The sequence below is a fragment of the Pagrus pagrus genome, assembly GCF_965226575.1.
Source record: "Pagrus pagrus genome assembly, chromosome: 4".
Classification (NCBI taxonomy): domain Eukaryota; kingdom Metazoa; phylum Chordata; class Actinopteri; order Spariformes; family Sparidae; genus Pagrus; species Pagrus pagrus.
Window position 1 is genome coordinate 4114564 of NC_140188.1, and position 21615 is coordinate 4136178.

The 21615-nt window shown below is 43.5% G+C and overlaps 1 protein-coding gene across 2 annotated transcripts in view; it reads right to left on the reverse strand.

The window, feature by feature from the left end:
- Nucleotides 1-1953: 1953 nt before the first annotated feature.
- Nucleotides 1954-21615, reverse strand: part of nova2 (NOVA alternative splicing regulator 2) — a 104960-nt gene continuing 85298 nt past the window's right edge. For both annotated transcript variants that reach the window (XM_084350868.1, XM_084350869.1), the window contains one exon: nt 1954-20924. In XM_084350868.1, coding sequence (XP_084206994.1) covers nt 19902-20924 — 1023 coding nt within the window. In that variant the 3' untranslated portion in view covers nt 1954-19901. The remainder of the gene's footprint in view (nt 20925-21615) is intronic.

Genomic DNA, 21615 nt, shown 5'->3' on the forward strand with positions numbered 1-21615 from the left:
ACTAATTTCTCCCTCTCATCTTCCTCACAGTCTCATTCACACACACACACGGCTCACAGTTCATGTTTGTGTGTTTATGAGATTACCTATAGAAGCTGCCTATAGCCTCATTATGCTAATCTGTCCTCAGCAGCCCACACAGCAGCTCTGATGCCGCTCCGCTTCAACCTGCCGCTGCAGCTCTGGAGGATTTAGTGGATTCACAATCAAAGAAGTGGATGTTTCAGCGCGTGGGAGGGAAACATTGTCTGACCCTCTGTTTCACAGAGGCAGTGAAATCATGTATTTATGTCACCGTGTTAGACAATAAACACATGATACACGTGAAGGTCCTTCATCACTGTGGTGTGAAGGGGGAAGAGTCCCGGATCATTTAATCATACTGCAGTTTTATGTAACAGCAATCAATTTAAATCATTTCTGAAAATTCATGTTTTTGGTTTTAGCTCAGCACGGTGGGGTTTCTTCCATCTTATATTCTCCTCCGGCCAATGTGATAGTGATATATAAATAAAATTGATTTGATTTGACTTCAGCTGCACATGCAACAGAATTTCAAGCTCACTCTGTGTTTCATACTAAAATGCTCCTTTCAGATCAAGTTTTTGCTTCAACTTATTGTTTTTAAATAGATATTTATCACACAGTGTAATGGATATAAAGTAATGACACTGTTAAAGTTTAGATTGGTTCCCTAAAACACTGCTTTCACCGGGCATTTTCTTTTTTTTTGTGCCATCAGGCATGAAAAGTCCCAGGAAAATGAAGTCTGACTGGCAGCCAGCCATTTCCATCTGCTTTCTAGTCTCCACAATAAACTGAATGAATGAATAGACTCGTGTTTTGCTCTGTGTTGTTGGTAGTTGTTACTCTGAGGACAGGTTCTCTCTGCAACAGCGGCGCCAGCACTAATACTTGGAAACGCTGCGGGGAGGAAGTCGTCTGTTTCCACTTTAAACTTGCATTAATTAGATTTTATCTGGCCTCTTAGGATCAGCGTGTAAACACAAAATTGGCATATTATTATCATATGAAGTTAATATGGTGACCAGGGCAGCATTAGCATTCATGTGTAGCTGTGCTTGTTTCCAACTGATGAGTCAAAGTCTAATATTCACCTTCCTTCAAGATCTGTTTCGGTCTCCGCCAACTATTTTGCTGCCAGATGTTTATTTCTTAACCAGCTTGTAGCTCACATTTTATCTGTTTGCCGAAGGCTTCTCACTGAAAACAGCTGCCCGCCGCAGCTCTGAAGATTAGCAGACTGTAAAACCAAAACGATGAGCTCAAAGATGCTAAACTGCTGTTGAGCTGTGAGGAACTACTGAGTCTACTGTGTCATTGAGACTGAGCCTCTCCACATTACATGCAGTCAGTGTATCTGTTGTAACTGTCATTATGGTCTGAGGGAACGGCCTGTCGATCCTCTGCACGTCCTGTACATATCGCAGAATTGACAGTAAAGTTGACTTTGACTTGAAATGGTGATGAGAGCAGCTCTAAGCAGAAGCTGCCGTCCAGATGTTTCTTACCTTCAGTGCCACAAGCTCCATTTTCTTTCCTGAAAACATTAAAGGAGCAGAAACAGAAATAGAAAAGAAATAAGAGGCAGAGAGAACATGTAGATAAACTGTGTTTTTATGTTGTTATAAATTAAAAAAGACGACAGAGAAGGAGGAAGCAGAACTTATTTGCGTTCTGGTTTTGCCTCCACCCACGGCCGACACACACCAGTTAGACACATGAAGCACTGCGTAGGCTTCCCTTTGTACCGTAGAAAATGTATTTATTAAAGCATAGGCTCCAGAACAAAAACAAACCAAGAACAAAAGCTGCAAGATTGCAGAACATATTCTGTACCATAAAATTGATAAAGAAATCACTGTACACGCTACAGTGCTTTTTAAAATCACAGCTTTTGCAATGCAGTTAATAGAACTGATGGTCTATATATTGTATTTTTTTTTTTTTTTTTTTTTACACATAATGAACATTCAATAAATCTCATATGACTTCTTTTGGGGACATCTAGGAGTTAAGACTAATGTCAAATAACTGTGTATCTGTAGGTTTGAGTTAGAAACGTCATCACAGCAGAACAAACAGCAGACAGACAGTACAATCATGGTTCAGTATTTAGCTCAGCTGACTGGTGTTCGATCGGAGAGGAATGATGATGATGAGCAATTTAAAATAAATTAATATTAAGATTCAAAGATTCTGTGGGAGTAGAGATGTCTAACACAACACTACACATGTAGATACTCTACTATCTGTGTATGACGAGTGTGTGTTTCACTTCTGAGCTCATTAGAGATTAAAGACAGGACGGAGTTTAGATTCTGTTTTCAACAAACCATCTTAAGATCACTTCTGGCTCCACGACAAACTAACATTTCACTTAACTTCACTTTTTTGTTTGTAGACACACAGTCAGAATGTTAAAATACTACGATTCAGCCGTCTTCTTCACTACAAATTATTATTTTCCTGCCAAAAATATTCATTTTAAATTTAAAATTTCATTCTGTTACAAATGTTATATTTCTTTTAAAATCCAATATTTTATCAAACTCTCAGAGAATCAGCGTTTAAATTTCATACAAAATATATTACATTATAAAACAGCTTCCTTTCAGTTTGTCATATAACGACTCAGATAGTCTTTATTGCACTTGAAGGGTTTTTATTCCAAAACTGCATCATCTGGTAACTTCTGCTGGTGCTAAATATGTTTCATGTCTTTTTCCAAAAAGGGAAACAAAATGGAGAAGATCCCATGACTGATTTAAGGTGAAGCCTGCCAAAGGAAATCCGTTTTTTTATTTAATACTTCTTATGTGGCGTCTAAAAAGATGCATTTTGAGAGAAGAATCAAATTTTGCTGCAGGGTTTCATTTACAAACAGAGGCACACACACTTCCTGACAGCAACACATCAGATTTAAGGAGATATCTTCATATACGAGCAGATAACGTCACCAGCATTTAGTTTTCTCTGAGCTGTTTTGACTCCATTTTGGAGGCAGAAACCCTTCAAGCGAACCTCCCTTCGTATTTCTGTGGGTTCGGTTAGACAGCGTTGCTCAGCATGTGAATTGCCAAGGATTAAGTAATTGTGTATCTTTTTTCGATTCAAAACATCTGCTGTTTACGCTGCAGAAGCTCCGACGCTCTCGTACTGGAAGTGAGGCTGCAGAGGACGAGGTGACGGAGTAACGGAGAGAGATGCTGAAGCGCAGAGTGGGGAGAGCTGGTGGCCACTGTTTGGTTGATTGCTGTGGATGCTGTGTTGGTCAGGAAGCACAGATCTGCAGAAATGTAACTTTTTCTTACATACACTTTGTCTTTCTGAGATTTGGTGTGTGTTTTCTTTAAAGACACGACGACCTCATCACCTCAGCTGTGACGACAGAGTTTCACCAGGCGGGAGATACGTTCTCTGTCTGCTAACAGGACAAAGATGAACATGTTTTGGTGTCATATAGTTGATTTTTTGCAGTGTAAAACCTCAGAGTGCTGCTGTAGGACTCTGTATAGTCTATAGAGCTGCTATACAAAGTGGTACTACGGGCCGGGGCTAGCTGATTAGCATGCTAACCTCAAAAATCTCTGCAACAGTTTTAAACTACAATTCTGGCCATTTCGACACAGCAACTGTTTAAAGATGTACAGATGTTTTTCCTGATTTAAATCTTAACATTTCTGGACTTAGTAATTATTAAATGATTTACATTTGAAAGCATCCTACATTCAAAATGTGTCAATCAGCATCGCTTCTTTCTGATGCAGATGTAGAGCACGCTGGAGCTTTAAACGTATCACTATGTTTGACATATATGATTAACCGCCTCCTAATGAATTAGCTTTTAAAGATCATGATGTTGCTATTGCTGACACTGACCTTCCAGCGCTCGGACTGATTGCCATTTAGTCTATTGATCGGCTTTCACGTGGCCTCGGCTCATTTGCCGGAGAGCTGCGGTGGTGGTTAGAGTTCTCCCTGCATGATAAAATAACATCGGTCCAACAGCGTGAAGTGGATATCGACTGGATCCACTGAAGAATCGGCTGCAGTGAGATCGCAGTCGTGCCTCCAGTTACAGAAGCCACACGTCGTGATTTCTTTACCCTTCACTGCGCTATTAAAAACACAAAAGTTGTATCCTCTCTCCTCCATCAGGAAGAATGAATACTCTGTGGGATTCATTACATGACTAATTTATAACAATTACTAACAGACATTAACGGGCGAGAGCTGACACTTGACTTGTTAATGTTGTAGCGCCCTCTGAAACCTTGCATGCCGGTTGTAAACAGGCTCTTCCCCCGGGGACGGTGAGGGCGTTCTCGGAAGCAGGGCAGCGAGACATCCAGTATGCACACATAAATAATTCGCTGTAATGCTCTCTAGGATCGGCGCGCCCCTTCATGCCTGCATGCGTCAAGGAATTACGATGCATCTGGGTTTACAGTTTGTTTACCGGCACTGTTACAGACGCTCTTTGCCTGTCGCAGCCTTTGGTTGAGCTCAGACTCCCTCCAAACCTGTGAAAATTTACTGGCCTACTTACAAAAAGATGCCACCACGAACGTCCGCATTAATCCTCAGAAAGAAGGCCACAGTTTTATGTTCCAGTGGGGAAACTGAAACATATGGTACAACACATATAAAGGCCCGGTACGTTACAGAAGTATTGGCTACATGTGCATCTGCAGCATTGTTTTCCCCACATATCCAATTTATCTTCAGTCCTACTTCTGCCACATTTCACAGGAACAACCTGGGAATTCCCGTGAACGTTTCCTCTGGGGTTCTCTGAGATCTATTCTTAGAGCTCAGATGAACGAGGGAACATGGAAAAAATGAAAAGAACAGATGAGGAGGGAGGGAAATCAATATGCAGCCTCTAAGAGGAGAGTTGTGCTAATAGCAGTAGCAGGTGCTTTGTTAACGCTGACATAGACGGATCACCGGCTAACACTAGCTAGCACTGTAGCACTGCGTTAAAGAATGACTGAAGAAGTGCAGATATTTCCTGGCGAAGTGTTTGTGGCGGCAGGTGAGCGCCGGATTTTTCTGTCTCTGGAAGTTTTTAATGATCGCAGCAGCCGAGTGAGAACAGTCGGCAGTTTGAGCGACAGCCGAGCGGCCTAGATTCAGAGGAGTCTGTGATCTATATGTTGGTGCGAGGCCTGCAGGAGCGCAGCTACTTTATCATGGTCGCTGTCACACAGGCTCCTCTGTGGCTCACACAGCCGCTGAAGCTGCACAGACTTCAGCCCGGCGCACAAAAGTAGGGCAACAGTGACTGAAATACACTGAAAACACCTTGAAAGAAACAGTCCTGGGGATTATTGTACGGCTTAGAACAGCTACTGAAAAGGAAACGCACAAATTTAATATTCATTCATAACTTTCAATTATACTTTGTACATGTACATGTATAAAATGATGTATTTAGAGAGGGGAAAGTATTTACTTTATGTTATTATCTGCTGTCAGAGGTTACTTGTTGATGTGCATCTGCAAAAAAGGTGTGGAAAATAAAAAGATGGACGATGTGGCCTGTGTTTACTGAACTATTTAAACTGCTGAATGATTTAGTTCAGAGATGTGTTTACTTTGTGTTAGTCTGCTGAAAACATTTCTTATGTACATCCAAGCAGCCAATAAGACTTTCTCCCTGTCCCTGACTTTCCACCGTAGCAGCATTTATAGTCCTGGTGTTCTGACCCGTCTTCAGAGAGCAGCTTTTAATCTGAGTTTATTGTCCTCGCAGAGGCTCAGTTCAGCTCTGACCGCTCGCTGCTTAACGCTCGTGACACGACAAAAAGACTAAACGCAAACAGCAGCATCTTCTTCCTGCTCATCGTGTGTTTCTGTATCTACACTCATGTTCTTACACAAAAATACCATTTAACCTCTCTGACTGCAGATTATGAAACCACTCTGAGAGACTTACCGCCTGTATCCTGGGAGGCCTGTGTGGCTCTGACACAGGATACAACACCTCTGGGAGCTGATCTAAGGCACATTAATATTCATCACAACACCGGAGCAAATCTCAGCGGCCAATTTAGGAACCATTGTTCAGACGAGGAGAAAAAGGTTTTTTTCCACCTCTGTTTCGAGACAATAACACGCTGAGACGAGGTTTTGACAGAGAAACAATTCATGGAGGCAGAAAAAACCTTATTGGTTCAATTAGCACTGAACAGGTCGAATCAAACTGTCAGTCTGCGAGAACGTTAGCTGAAGTTTAGCTTAAATATAATGTTTCAATATAAAGTAAAAAAATAATAAAAGGCTCCAGTCCATCATCTATCAGGCTTCTAGTCATGTGAACCAACATTTAGCTGCAGTCTGCTGTAGATTTGTACTTTAGCTTTTGGTTCTGTTTAATCACTGGATTCGAGCAGCACCCGCGGGCCCTTTTTCTTTGTCGTTATCCAAGTTTAAATAACTTCATTTTTACGAAATCCATCTGTTTTATGTTGTTCCTCCGTCCCGTAGCCAGCTGGGTTGTAACAACTTGTAATAAGTTTACTTCAAAATGTGCCGTCGCTATCACAGAGCTGGCTGAAAACATGAGGGAGAAGCTGCAGGGTTCTGCTTTTCATACCCAAAAAGCAAAACGTCAAATCTCACTAAAGCTGTGAATTATGAATAACTTTGCTGATTTGAATAATTTCCTTCAGTTCAAAGATTTGTAGTCACTCTCTTCAGATGCACTTCAGTACTCTCAGCTTGTCTTCATCATGTAATCTAACTAAATAACGTGAATCCAGGGAGCAATCTCTGCTGTGAGACTCAGTTTCTTTAGATCTGGATTTGTTTTCTGTTGTTAAAGGTTCATCCTGGACTAAAGGAAAACCCAGGTTGTTCCTGTGAAGTCTGGCAGAAGTAGGAATGAAGATAACTTGGATCGGATCGCTTCTTCTGACGCACACGGAGCTCTGGTTTGTTTTTATGGAATATAAAAGCTGTGGCCTTGTTTCTTCAAAATAATCTCTTCTTGAGTTTTTCAGATTTCTGTCTGCACCAAACACAAACTTCTCTTTGATAAAACTGAACACAGAATTTGTTTGAATTTGCAAAATAATTCAAAAGAAGGTTGTTTTTTTATTTTTTATGGGTGAAGTTTTATCGTCCATAGAACATTATGTTCTCCTGAGAGTGCATAACACAGACGAAGGCACTGTATCCTCTATTTCATATCGATCCATAAGCATGTATTTATTATCAGATAGTAAGTTCATGTCATTTTATTTGTATTTTAAAAGACTTTGGCTTTAATTTGTTGCACTTTTATTATACTTACAGCAGACGTCTGTAAGATTTATGTCACCCATCATGGGAACATTTCACATTTTATCCAGGGGAGCCACATCTGCTCATGTAACCAGCCCATACTGTCCTCTACTGTACGTGAACTTCATCATCTCCAACTGGACTTCAGCCTGCTGACCCAGAAAATCAACCAATGAGATTATTTTTGCTCCCGCAGCCTCCAAGAAAAGAAAAAAAGCTCCAATCTGCTCTAAACTGTGTGAAAGTTTGTTTACAGTTTGAGGACAACGGTTTTGTTGTGATAACCTTGTAATAATGCATGAGTTGACTGTAATAATGTAGCTTTCGGGTGACTGTTAGCTGCCTGGGTGAGCCATGTGTCTGCTTGTTTGTGTGTGACATGGTGCACTCTATCAAACACACTATAAAACCACCACAGAACGCCGCTGTGACCTTCTTGCTGGAAGCCAGAGGAACTTCTTTAGTGGCATATGGAGAAAGGTGTGTGGGAGGAGAGTGACAAGAGGTTGGTCGGACCATGCTGTGAATTTTTGTGACTCCATTTTCCCAGGGGGCTTTGCAACAACAGCTCAAAAAGCCACTAGCCGCTTAGCCGATGGCATGGAGAGGGCTGAGACGATTTGGCCAGGAGGTCACAGGAGCTGATTGGCTGGTTTGTGGAATCATGGCGGATGCAGGGGTGCAGGTGTTTGTTGATCGGATGGCTCTGGTGCACAGGAGGATTGTGGGTAGATGGATATGTCAGAGAGTTGAAGCCCCACCCCTTCTTGATTGTGATGCCTGTCGTAGGGAGGGCGGTGATGTGTGGAGGTGGATCAAAGCCTGATTGTCTTCCCTAACATGTCGACCGACTACGCCCTCCTAGAAAAGCTCAGAATATCTGCATGGCAGCACATTACCAGGTGCCGCGTTGGATCAACTTACCTCGTAACATCGAATCTACTGCGTTATCCAAAGTACCGCTTTACAGACAAATGTGTGAGGGCTTACTCCTTTAAGACTAAAGATGTTAATTTTGCTTCAATGGTTTATTTTACCCATAACCATGTACAAATAAACAAAACCTTTACAGCTTTGTATGGTCACACATTTAGCATTCATTGGTCCATAAGCACTCCTCACGGCGACATGAAAACACTGTTATAAGACACCGACATTGATTTCTAGCATCGGCGTCTCAACGTTGCACTGACGTCACAAATGTACCATCCATTCTAACAGTTTCATTGCAAATCAAAATAGTCACATGCAATGATTGAAAAAAATTACATTACCTCATGTCACATAGAAAGTAAGCGAAAAGTTCCATCATTTAGAAATAAGTACTCTTCAGAGATTTGTCTCTCTCTTGTTTTTTTTTTCTGCGTTTTTTTTAAGTCCTAGACATTCTTTCAACAGCGTTGTTGGTCTCATTTGGGTTGTAAACATTAGTTACAGTGCCTAGCTTTCATTCACCTGACTGGCTGTGTAGCATCTCTTCAAGAGAATTGGTCAATCAATACTATCAATCAACTGATCGAGAGGAATTGGTCAGTGTAGTCAATCAATTGTACAAGGAATTTTTTTTTTTTTTTATCATGGAAGGACATGATCGTCTTTGGGCTCAGTTAGGGGCAACAGGACACCAGTGAGAGACTGGAGAACAGACTGAACAGTAGATTAATAATTAATATAAGACACCCTGAGAATCACAACTACGTCTCTTTCATCTGTCATCCCTCCTTCCTATCCTCTCTCTTCCTCTATCTCTTCTTTTATGGAACGATCATAGTCAGGTGGGCGTGGCCTCGGTGGTTGAGGAAGATGGTTGGTTGGTAGGTTGGTTGGTTTGTTGTGGCGGAAGCCGGTTGCCATGCAACTGGCTCCTTGGTGGTTGGCATGGAGACAGGTTAAGGTGGAGTCTGACCTGTTAAGGTAGTATGCAGCACGTACAGTAGTATGAACAGTAGGATGTAAAATGCAGCTCTGGGGAAAAATACAGGAATTGAAAATGGTTGGCTGATGAAAAAACACTGGACGAGTGTCCGTATGCAGATTAAAGGGTCAGTTCAGCCAAAAGGCCAAATATTTTCTCACTTAAAGCAACAAAATGTAACTTCTTGGAGAAAGGTAGTCGATGAGTCTCATCCCCAAGTCATCAAACACTGAGGCTTTGGATTTGTGATCGACCAGAGCTGCCAAACCGGATGAGACTCTGATTAATTATCTTCCTCCAGGAAGTTACATTTTGTTTCTTTGACTGTAGAGGTCCAACTATGCAGATGAGTTGTTTTGAGGTATCCGTCTCTGAGATTTCTGTCACCATCCCCCCTTTGGTGCACAAAGTATTTTAAGGTTTTCATTGAATACTCCCAATAAAAAGGGTTCTCAGTGAGGTCAGTGGTTTACCCAGAGCAACAGGGACACTGTTTCGGGTAAGAAACATTTAAATGCTGTGAGCACAACAAACTAAATTCCATTCAGCTCCATTGTTTTGGGGTGGAAGCAGAAATTTTAGAGACTGATATCTCAAAACCTGGACTGTAACACTTTTTCAGTTTTGGGTGAACTGACCCTTTAACAAACAAACAACCTGAGGTGTGCTTGTTTTTTTTTAGAACAGCTTCAGGACCGCTGTGTTTCATTTACAAACACTGACAAACAAAACCAAGCACGCCTCAGGTGTGAACACCCGAACGTCCGCTCTAGACGAGTATTGATCCCCAGATCTGTCGGCATGTAACAGTAGATCGTGACAGTAGTATGTTATCGATGGAGAACATCACATGGGGCTGACGTGGTGTGCAGCAAAGGATGGCGCAGGGGAAGGCGGTAGTGGTGGACAGTGATTGGTTGATTTGGTTGGTCAGGTGACTGAGGGGGTTATGGACAGTCGAGTTGAGTCAGATCACATGATGAGGGTTTGCAGCTATAACGTCTGGAGGTTCCATCAGGAAGTATGGAAGCCTGACAGGTTTTAGCTTTTGGTGGACACTGGACAGAACACCCACCCTGAACCCCGGCCTCACAGAGCCATCGAGCACACACACACACACACACACACACACACATGCACCCGCACACACACACACACACACATGAAAACAGACATGCACACACACACACAAGTGAACAGACAGACAGACACACACATTTACCCATATTTTGCATAGACACACACAAATAAACACACAAATGTTGTTAACTTACACTCACACGTACATTCATGACAAACACACACACTGCTCCCACATTTCACACAAAACCCACATACACACTCCATGACTCACACACACACACACACACAACCAAACACACACACACACGCACACACACGCACTCTTGCCCACCCCCGGACTTGCGATGTGTTACTGTGATGATGCAGAGTGTGGTGGAAGGTGAAGAATAAGACAACGGAAGACAGGTGATGCTAAAATGAACATTTATAATGACTGCTGTTGCTGTCGCAAAATAAGAATCCTTAAAAAAAGACCTCATATATATTAGCACTAGATTGCCCACTTCACTGGTAATCCACAAGTCAAGAAACACAACTCACTAGGTTTTTTTTCTCTTTACAAACACAATGCTACAATTACATTAAATATTCAATACTCTTTAAGTCAGTTAATGAATGTTGTTAAAAGCAACCACTAAAATACTAAAAATAAAAACAAAACAATACTAATATTAATTCACCTTTTTCCAGTCGTTCCCTTTTTCTTGTTGCGTTGTTATTTATTAATAGTATAATAATAATAATAGTCTGAGAAATAAATAGCTCATGTGGTGTTCTCAGGGCAATGGGGCAGGCAGCATAAATCAAGAGTGGAGCTCAGAGCAATGCGATGAAAATGGTGGGAGTCTAATCTCACGCAGTCACGTTAATACTTTCAAAATGTCTCTGATGTTCGGGCGGAGTATGGAGATATGCCACGAGTTTGGTTCTGCGGGCGGCTGGATGGTCGAGCGGCCCCTGCAGAGGTTAATCATCTCTAAACTATCATTCTATGTTATGTAAACTAGGACTGTATTGCACAAAAGTTAGCAGCTCAGCGTCCTCGTTTGTAGCCCAGGAGGAGCTTAGTTTCTCTTCTTTTTTAAAAATTTTTTTCTTCTCTCCACCTCCCTGGGGTTTTTTTTTCCAACCTGGAGGAGCCGAGTCGAGCCGTTTTCCACGATGATATGTCTCTAACACGACCAAGCATTTTCAATAACTATGGCTTGATGATAAAAGATACTAGCGCCACTACAACTCACTGTTAGGAAAACATCAACAAATGTACAAAAACAAGCCTCCGTTGAGAATGGCTCGGACTACTTCTCAAGGTTAGTATTATTTCTCGATGAGCACAGGTATCTAAAGAGTTTGCTAGCCAACATGGAAGCTAAACAGCGAATACAGTAGGTAAATCAACACTAATAACAACAGCACAGGTTAACACAGTAGAACTAGCATAGCCGATTATACAGGCAGACCTAACTATCGGATACAGAGGATGAAGAGTGTCATGATCGTCTACCGCGTCCACTAGTACCTCTTTATGCTGCCGGCCCCTTTCTGCTCAACACTTCTCTCTTTACAGCTCGGCAAAAAATCTGACAAAAATATTTACAATGAGAGAGAAAAAAAATGAAATTGTGGAGAAACAGTTGTTTAGTGTTTTTTTTCTTTTTTTTTTGTTTGTCTGCATTTCTTTTTTTTTTTTTTGATTTTTTTTTCTTCCTTTCGTATGTTTTTTTTTTTTGTTCTTTTTCGACTTATATCTCAGAGAATTGTCCCCAATGATGAGCAACAAACAAACAAACAAAAAAATCCAATCATATCAGCTAGCATTGCACAGTCTCAGAGAGGTTTTGGGGATGGAATGGAGAGTTATCGTCCAAACAGTTGGATGAACACAGAAGGGGGGTAGGAGGAGGAGGAAGAAGGTCAATAAAGTTCATGAGGGGGTGAAAGTTCAAAAAGTTCAAGAAGACAGAGGATGGCTGCGCAGCTGACGGTGCGTAAACACTCCCCACACCACCGCGCGGGGGCGGTGCGTGTGTCGGCGTGCGTGGTTTGGATGTTAAACGACAACAAAAAAAATCATCATTAGAAAATGGAGTTTTTGAATCTTTCCCATCGAGAAAAATCAAATGGAGCGAGAGCGAGAGAGGGAGGGGGAGGGGGATAGAGAGAGAGAAAAGGTGAGGGGGGAGAAAGAGGGGCGGGTGAGGAGAGTGAAAGGTGCCCCCAACACTATGGCACACAATCAATGAAGTCCCACAGGCTGAAGAGATGACAGAATTAGGAAAGCAGCTGGCATGAGCGGTAGGGCTTTTTTAGGTAGGTTGAGAGGCAGGACAGTAGGTAGGTAGCCAACCTGCAGAGGGGTTAATCCTTGTCGGGTTTAGCTCTGTGGGGGGTGGTGAGGAGGAGGAGGAGGAGTGGTGGTGGTGGGGGGCAAGGTGCTGTTCAGTTGAGGCGTCATGAGCGACATCATGTTATGAGGGCGGAGCATGCTGGCTTCATGGGTGCTTCCAAGGATGGATGTCCGACACACAAGAACAACTCAAAGAAACGCTTGGAATGGTAGTTGTTGTTGTTGTTGTTGTTGTCTTTTTTTTTTTTTGTTTTGTTTTTGTTTTTTCCTCTCTGTTCTATTTTGGCACTCGAGAGAAGAGACTCGTGGGAGGCGGAGGAGGAAAGTGTGTGTATGTTTGGGCGAGGAGGAGGAGTGGGCAGTGAAAGTGCAAAAAAGAGGGCATGGAGGAGTGTGTGTGTGTGTGTGGGAGGGGTAAACAGGCTACACACAGAAATGGCATTTTGTTAAAACTGGTCTAGGTTAGACAGAGCATACAGTACAAATCAAAAACCAGGAAAAAAAAAATCAACAGAGAACGAGAAGAAGGAACAGAAAAACAGTGATATGACAAATGCAGTCTACAGTTGCTGGTGCTTCGATGGGGCCCGAGTTGGGGGGAGGAAAAGGGGAGGTGGAAAAGGGGGGAGAGCAGGGTCCCATAATATGTTGTTTGAAGAGGTGGGAGGGTCAGTGGTGGGTGTGGGTGAGAGTGGGTTTGAGCCAGTGGAGGTGGGTGGGGGCGGGGCAAAAAAAAACTGAGGACTATGTCGAAGAGCCACACCCACTGAGAAGCAATGAGGTCACCTGGCGAGCAGGTGAGAGTTAAGTTTGCATTCCTCTACACATCACAATAAAAAAACAGAAAGAAAGGAACATGACTAGCCGGCTACGTCGCAACACAGACACCACGAGCACGGAGCGAGCGAGCCTAAAGCAGACAGAGAGAGAGAGAGAGAGAGAGAGAGAGGGAGGGAGAGAGGAGCATGCACATCTAAATACACTGCTGAATACACACCTACAGTAAGGCTACACATCTACAGTAGTCTCGCACACTAACCCCCACCTCAGCTCGGCCTGCCGTGCACAATAACAGCAGAGAGTTTAGTGCAAACATGTCGCTAGGAGCAGAAAATTTGACTTTTTCTTTTTTTTTTCTTTTTCTTTTGCTGGGGAGGAAGCGGGTCGTTTCCCATGACAACGTCATGTCAGGATACAAAACAGGACCACACTGAAAACACTGTGGCTTCTGGTTGCATAATAAGGAATAAGAGAGTGGGAGAGGTGCACAGACTTTGGCAAAAATGTTCCTTTTTTTTTTTTTGTTTGACATTAAAGCCAATAAAGCATCTAATTAAGCTGAACTGGGAAAAAATGAGAGAGAGAGAGAGAGGGAGAGAGAGAGAGAGAGAGAGAGAGAGAGAGAGAGAGAGAGAGAGGCGGGGTCAGGATTCAAAACACTTTGAAAACACACTGGCAATCTTCAGTGTTGTTTCTCTCCCGAAGATCAGAGCCTTGGATTGCATACTAAGGGGAGTGAAAACACAATCTGTCCCAAATTTCTGCAGCGAGGCCCCCCGAGGGAGTGCAGCAGCGGACAGACTTGTGTTTGTGTGTTTTTGGGGGATTTGTAGGTGAAGGAGGAGAGTTTCCACCTCCCTTTCTCACACACTCTCTCTTTACAGATCTCAACCAAACCCCAGTGAAACACGCTAGGCGGGGTCGAAAGATGCTCCGTGTCATATTTGAGGTCAATAAGGTGCATATCAATGACAAGACAAGCCAGAGCTCAGAGCGTGGGGGGGTAAAAGGACAGACAACAGAGTTATACTGAGAGCTCGACACAGCGCGTCGAGGGTTAGTAATGTTAGAGTACAAAAACACACGAAAACACACATAAGCCTCTACTGCACGTCAATGGTCAGAGGAGTGATATGCAAACTTATGCAGAGGTGAGTACATTCATGGACAATCTCAGTCTTTATTTGAAAGTAAATCCTGATTTTTTTTTTAGGCAGCAACTGAGACATTTTTAATACAAGCTCGCTCAGCAAGTAGCAAAATAGTCTTAGGTTTGTTCGAGAGTTTTATTCGTATCCCTTCGAGGATGGTTAGACAACTTAACGACAAAATACTCATTCTGTTGTGACGTCAAAAATCAAACAGTTTGTTCACTTTTGGCCGGTGGACCAGGACTCAACGCGGCCGCTTTGAAAAAACAACGAACATTTAAACGCGTGTAAAACAATATCAAAATGCTCTACCCTTATCGGCATGCAAAGATTTGTCTCCGAAAAATGAATGACACACACTGCCTAATTTTTTTTTTTTTTTGCCACTTCTTTGATTTTTTTCCCCTTTTTTTTTGTCCACGCTTCACTTTGATATCATGCAATATAGACGTGCAAAAAAGATAACATCTATTTCCACAAAATACATTTTCATCGTAACTATAAAAGGCTGTATTTAAGAATGCTATCAAGTCACATTTTTTAGCATAATTATGCTAACCTATCGCTATATTGATTTGTCTAGCCCCAGAGTCATAGTGCTGTTGCATTCTGGGTAGTTCCCAGAGGACTGGCTAACACTTGGCTAACATGGCGGTCCCTCCTCGTGTGGCAGGAACAGAGAGGGCGTCAACAAACTGCTATACTGAGGCGCTCCGACCGTTAGTCTAACTAGTTCTTACAAACCGTCACGTGTCCTATGTAAATTATAAATATGGTTCATTTGGCACTTTTCACATTTTCTTAATATAAAAGTATCCTCTTATCTAATGTGGTTTAAATCAACACATTTACAGCTTCACTCTGTAAAGACCTATTTTGGCACAGGTTTAACTTGTTCAGGTTAGAATTACATTATTATTAACTTATCGTGAGCTTATAACAGAGCGTGTATTACACTGCCACTTGAGACTAGCCTCTCCAGCTAAAAGGACAGATTTCGATATGTTTTAACCTTGTATTTTTAGTACATCAGTTATTATTAAATAGCAGCATTTTCCACAAATTAAAAAAAAAAAGGTTTTTTACTTGTGTAAACCTATTGAACATCTACAGGTAAATCCAAAAGCTCCTACGGCAGACAGGATAAAGGACAGGACAAGACAACATGCCACTACGTGTATTGCTTCCAGTACTCATCACATTTTTATCTTGAACCCCTAACATTAAGAAAACTAAAGAGATTGGCCGCCGTGTAAAAGACAAACCAAAAAACATCGGTCTACGGTTTTAATTAATGAGATGAAGAAGAAATCCGTCCCGTATTAATCAACTCAGCTGGCGCCTACAACAGGAATATCAATGCAGTTCTTCCACTGTAAACGCACTGTGCTGCATCCAAACTCAGTAAACAATGAATCTTAAACGACCTGCGAAGGTTGTTGTTAAAATTCTGCACCATTTGGCCTTCCATACGAAACAAGCAGGTTTGTCCTAATGGAGAAAAAACTAACACAACCAAGGCTATCAATAACAAATATTTATTTATCTTTCAATTCTTCGATCTTAATAATGATGAATTGAATATTTGTTCAGCGTATAAAATGTCAGAAATAATGAAAAATGGCTGTCTCGAGTTCCCAGAACAGTCTAAAAATGGCTTGTTTAGTTTGACCAACAGTCCGAAGCCTCGACATACTCAACATACTACTTTGTATCTGGAAAGCTGTGATCAACAAATGTTTGCCATTTTTGCTCGATAAGTGATAAATGAAGCAGTGATCTATCTAAAACATGCGTTACTGACTGCTAACAGCACAGTGCAGCTCTACAGTGGAACAAAAGCAAAATATCTTCCAATGCCACAAAATATCCAACGTAAATCCAGTCAAACCCCACTAATGACAAAGTATTCCCTCACGATATGTGTATGTTTCATGTTTGTGCAGTAAGATATTCCAAATCAACAAGATTTCTCTTCAGTGTATAAAATTAAACGCACTGATCCAAACTACAGGTAAGAGTGTTTGTGCACTGTGCCCTGCCGGCCTCGACTATGACTTCCTCTGCAGGTGTGGTCGTTTTATTCTCATGGTGGTGCATCAGGGCGCCTCCGAGCCTCAGCCGCCCGAGGAGGAGGCAAGGGCAAGCAGCAGACATGCATTGATCGTAACACCAGACATAGTCACCCATGGAGCGATGTGGTAGGAGGAGAGGGAGTGTCAGGATGGGAGTGCACTGGAGGACTGAGGACGGGTGGGAGGGAGGGTGAGGAGAGTGTGGATGGTGTTAGATGGGAGTAAAGAAGCCTCCTTACCAAGCTGTGGAGATAAACCCTCACTGGCGCTCCAACAGAGAGTGACACATTCGATAGCACAGTGGAGGATTTTGGGTCGGATTGGTTTCGAAAGAATCAGAAAATTTGTAATCTTAAGAGGAGTTCCCTCCCCTCACCAGGCTGTTCAGGTCAATAAATCAAATGCAACCCCCCTCCTCATTTTTTTGCCATTTTACATTCGGTCACACTTCGACTCCTGTTGGACTTTTCTGTCCAGGGATTTGCCCGTTGGATGTACAGAACATCATCAATTTATGAAAAAGACACAGCTGCGATAGAAAAGTGAATTTAGAATTTGTTCCAGTCTCTTTAATCTGCTACTGGACACCTAACACTCCCCCAACATCCCACCCTGTCATTACAGAACACAACAGGTAAGAAGAATCTAATTGATCTCAACTCTTGACCTCAATTGATTGATCCTCTTCATCGACCTAGTCTCTTTCTCCTCGTTCAGTATTCAGATATGACGTGCATTTCTGGTGAAGTTCTTCATATGCATTCTACATATATTTCATATATGTGTGTGTTTTTTTTTTTTTTAAATTTCCCTGCCATACAAAAGCCATCCAATCACGATGCCGTCTACAGCACACATCCCTGACCTCATAGGCCGAGAGAACCGCTCCCTCGCTTCACAGTGCATTAAGACAAAAAATTCAGTGTACTCCGATTGTAAAAAAAAAAGAAAAAAAGAAAAAAGAATAATAATAATAACACGACACAAACAAAGAAATTAACAACAAAAGAAACAACAGCATCATCAGCAGCCTCCTGGGTCTACAGTGGGCAGTAAACCTGTTGCCATGGGAGACCTGCAGTTTGCCAGAGGCAGAAACGAGCTCAACTCCCCGGACGTATGTTGAAAATCTCTCACGTCTGCCCTTTACCACATCGGCAGTCGGACGGTTGGTTGATAAGGGCAAAGATCAGTGAGGCTATTTATCTCCTGTACTGATATGCAACGCTGCCTTAAAAATAGCAAATCTACGAGCGAGGCTTGCAGGTTCAGCAGCGGACCCCAGACAAACAATGTCCCCTCGTCATGTTTCAGTGTTTTCTCTCGCTCAATGTTTGCATTCCTCAGTAGTACGTTGTGAGTCTTAAGTGCTCTCTACTGGATCTAGTCTGTGGTTTGGGTTCGTCTAAGGGTTTTGGAAGACCACAGGCTGAGCAGTAGCAGGTCAGCTGAGAACTAGTCTCACTTCAACTCAATTATTCATCTCGGTTACAGTTTGACATTGTAGGAGAACTGTAACAGGGCGTTTTTACTACAGATATAGGACAGCAGGGATGTTTGGAGCATGAGCTAGGATGGCCAAGGCGATTCAGGTTAATATAGCTGCTAAGATGCTGCACTGCAGCCTGTGGCGTGAGTGGTTTACACATGTTTTCTTGCTAATCTAGAGGTCTCACTGCAGTCTGCATCATAGATATGGTGAATTCCCTTTTCTAGCACCAAATATGGCATCATAGTGTTTTTGTTTCAGTGTGTGTGTGTGTGTGTGTGTGTGCGTTCCCTGTTCTGCTCTTTGACTGGATATATAAGGTGATCCTTCACTGTAATGATCTTAATGCCTGGGGCGGCTTTCTTACTGGACTTAAATAAGACATATATTACACTATGTGACATTACTATTCATCTTCAATCCACTTAAATTAAAAACAAAAAGATTCAAATCAAAAAATAGTCTCATTTACATTCATGTCAACCTGAATTCACAGATAAAAAAAAGAAAAAAGAAGAAGAAACAACTGAGCTTTTTATGGGTGAACTCATTAATAAATAATGACGATGGTGATGATTCCTATTGTAATAATCATGACAATATCATTAACAGAATTATCACAGCAGACTGCAAAAATGCCATAGATCCTGTGTGTTTGCCGCAGCTTGCACAGTATCACTCTCGTCGTTTCTAGGTATCGCACTACGTGAGGTCATCAGCGTGCGCCTCGGCATTCTATCTCAAACACTAGAGCTGCGTATGGGGGGCGCTACGTGCCGTAACACCCCTGTGGCGCTGCACTGCTTGTGGGATAAATCACAGGGTATACGGGTGGGGGGGGTGGTGGTGTGCGAATGAAGAAACGCCCAGCTGATTCTCTCACCCCTCACCCCTCCCCAGTTTCACCTCATCCTTCCTATCGTCTCCCAGAAAGAGGGGAGGAATGAAGGGGGAGGTGAGATCATAGGCTGGGGGAGAGAATAAAAAGGTGTTGGGGGAGTCGTGGACGTTTCTTCTCTCACACACCAGGCTGAAGTTTGCAGTCTTGCTCATTATAAAACCCTTATAAAAGGGGGCGGGGAGGGGGGACAAGGCTGGGGGCAAGTAGTGAGACGGGCTTTGGGAGGAGGCGGGGCAAAGGGGCTGAGGGGCAAATCAGAAGAAAAACAAAAACCCTACGGGAGGGTGACGTGTGGGCTGCAGGGGGAGGGAGGGATTTTGGGTTGGGAGGGTGGAGGGTTGTACCCTGTAAACGCAACCCCCACCCCTCCACACCCCGCGCCCATGCCCTTCCCTCCCTCCCCCCACCTCCTGTAGCCTCTCAGGCAGTCGGCCTGTCTACATGGCATTCAGCTTTGTCCACACAATACACAAACAAACAAACAGACAGCTTAATTTACTAAACAAAACAAAACAATAAAACAAAACAATAAAAAATCCCAAAAGGTCAAGACGTTAAGTAATAAAACCTTATTTACATGTTACACATTTTTTTCTTGGTTTTTCAGCGTGATAATTCGCTCCTCTCCCTCCTCGTCTTCTCAGCACATTTTTGCTTCGCGTCAAAAAATTTTTTTTAATAGAGAATACTGAAAACACGCAGAAGAAAACGGCGCGGACGATTCCTTCTGACATTCTTGCTCTCCTCTCCTTTTTCCATTCTCACTCTCACTTTTTTATACTCCTCCCCCAAGCCCCCACTCTTTTTTTTCCTCTTTTCCTCTTCGTTTCTCATTGGCTGTCAGGTTTAGCCCACCTTCTGTGGGTTGGTGGCACGTACCCCCTGCTCATAGGTGATTCGCTGGCTGATCAGGTACTGTGCGGCCTGTGTGGCGGCCTGGGAACCCGTGATGGTCACCTTCCTGTTCCGAGTTCCAGGGATGAACTCGCCTTTCTTGGAGATCTGGATCCTGGCGCCGGTTAGCTCCTGGTACTCCACTAACGTCTTCCCTCCCTTCCCCAAGATGGCTCCCACCAGGTTTTCTGGCACGGCGATCTCGACCACCTCCTTCGCTCCTTCTGCTAGCTTCTCCGTGGCCAGTAGAGACGACGCCACCAGTGGCGATGCGGCGCTTAAGTAGCCATTAGTGGCCCCTGTGGCGGCAGCCAGGGATCCCAAGGAGAAGCCTCCGAGACCAGCTGCTGGGTGAGCTGCGCTGGTGGATGCATCGCTGGCGTAGGATGCTAACAAGTTAGCTGCGGCAGCTGCTGCAGGGTTAGCATTAGCTGCTACTGCGGCTAACACCCCTGAGGCTGCGGCGGGATTCAGCCCCAGGCCCAGGGAGTTGGTGTTGTAGCCGTAGCTGGCCAGAGTGTTGAGGGCGGAGGTGATGGCCAGCAGGTCATTGCCTGAGAGGCTGGACATGGTGGTGGGGAACGCTCCGACCCCCGCCAGGCTGGCCTGGCCGAGCAGAGAGGAAGCTGTGGCTGCTGCAGCAGCTGCTGCGGCTGGCATGACCTCGGTGGAGTTGGCGTATGGGGAGCCAGTGGGGTTGGAGTTGGCGACGGGCCCTGTGATGTTGGAGTAGGAGATGTTGAGGCAGGAGGAGCTCTGTGGGTCTTCCTGTATCTTCTGCACTATGATCTCAACGGCTTTGCGGTTCTGTTCAGGCTCTCCGCTGATGGTGACCACACGTTCCTGCAGGTTGATGCCCTCTGGCTTTTGGGATAGCTGGACCCACGCCCCGGACTGCTCCATCACCGCCTTGACTGTAGCTCCACCTTTACCGATGATCAGCCCCGCCGTGCTGTTGGGGACGATCAGCTTGGCCTGAAAAAAGACAACAAAATCATCAGAGGTTATTGCAGAGAAAATGAGAGCCATGTTGAGAGGCCAACTAAATCCACTAAAGTCATGAAGGGGAGATGTAGAGGAAGGACTAGACGGGGGTGAACTGACAGCCAGCTACACTGTGTATGTTCAATTAAAAGAGCCAAAAAAAAGACAATGTCACACCTGTGATGTTACGATTAAACATGCATGACAACAACCCCTCTTGAATTCAAAATACACAGTTCGACGAGAAAATGAAGTAGAATTATGCAATGGAGATTGGTGATGAAAATTCTTTCTTTTGTCATGCAAAACATGGTGAAGCGGTCCACGCATCGCTCAAGTGTAGACTTTAAAGGCAAGGTCAGCGCTGAAAAGGACTTCGTCAGGAGCTGCTTTTCAGAGGTGTCCTCGAGAAGGACGGGAGACAAAAAGAGCCAAAGAAAAGACGCAGAGAAAGAAGAGACGGAGAGTACAGAGAGACTTCCTGATGTACTGTAAGTGTGTGACGTCCTGAAGAAGAAAGATCCGAGATAGACGTACAACATTATGGATCGTGCACTGACAGCGACCTCCGCCACCTGAGCACATAACTAATAAAGAGGTTTTTCATTTCTTTGCTACATAATGGAGAGAAAAGAGGAGAAAGAGATAAAGTGCATGTTGCTGAGGAGACGCGGAGGTAGAG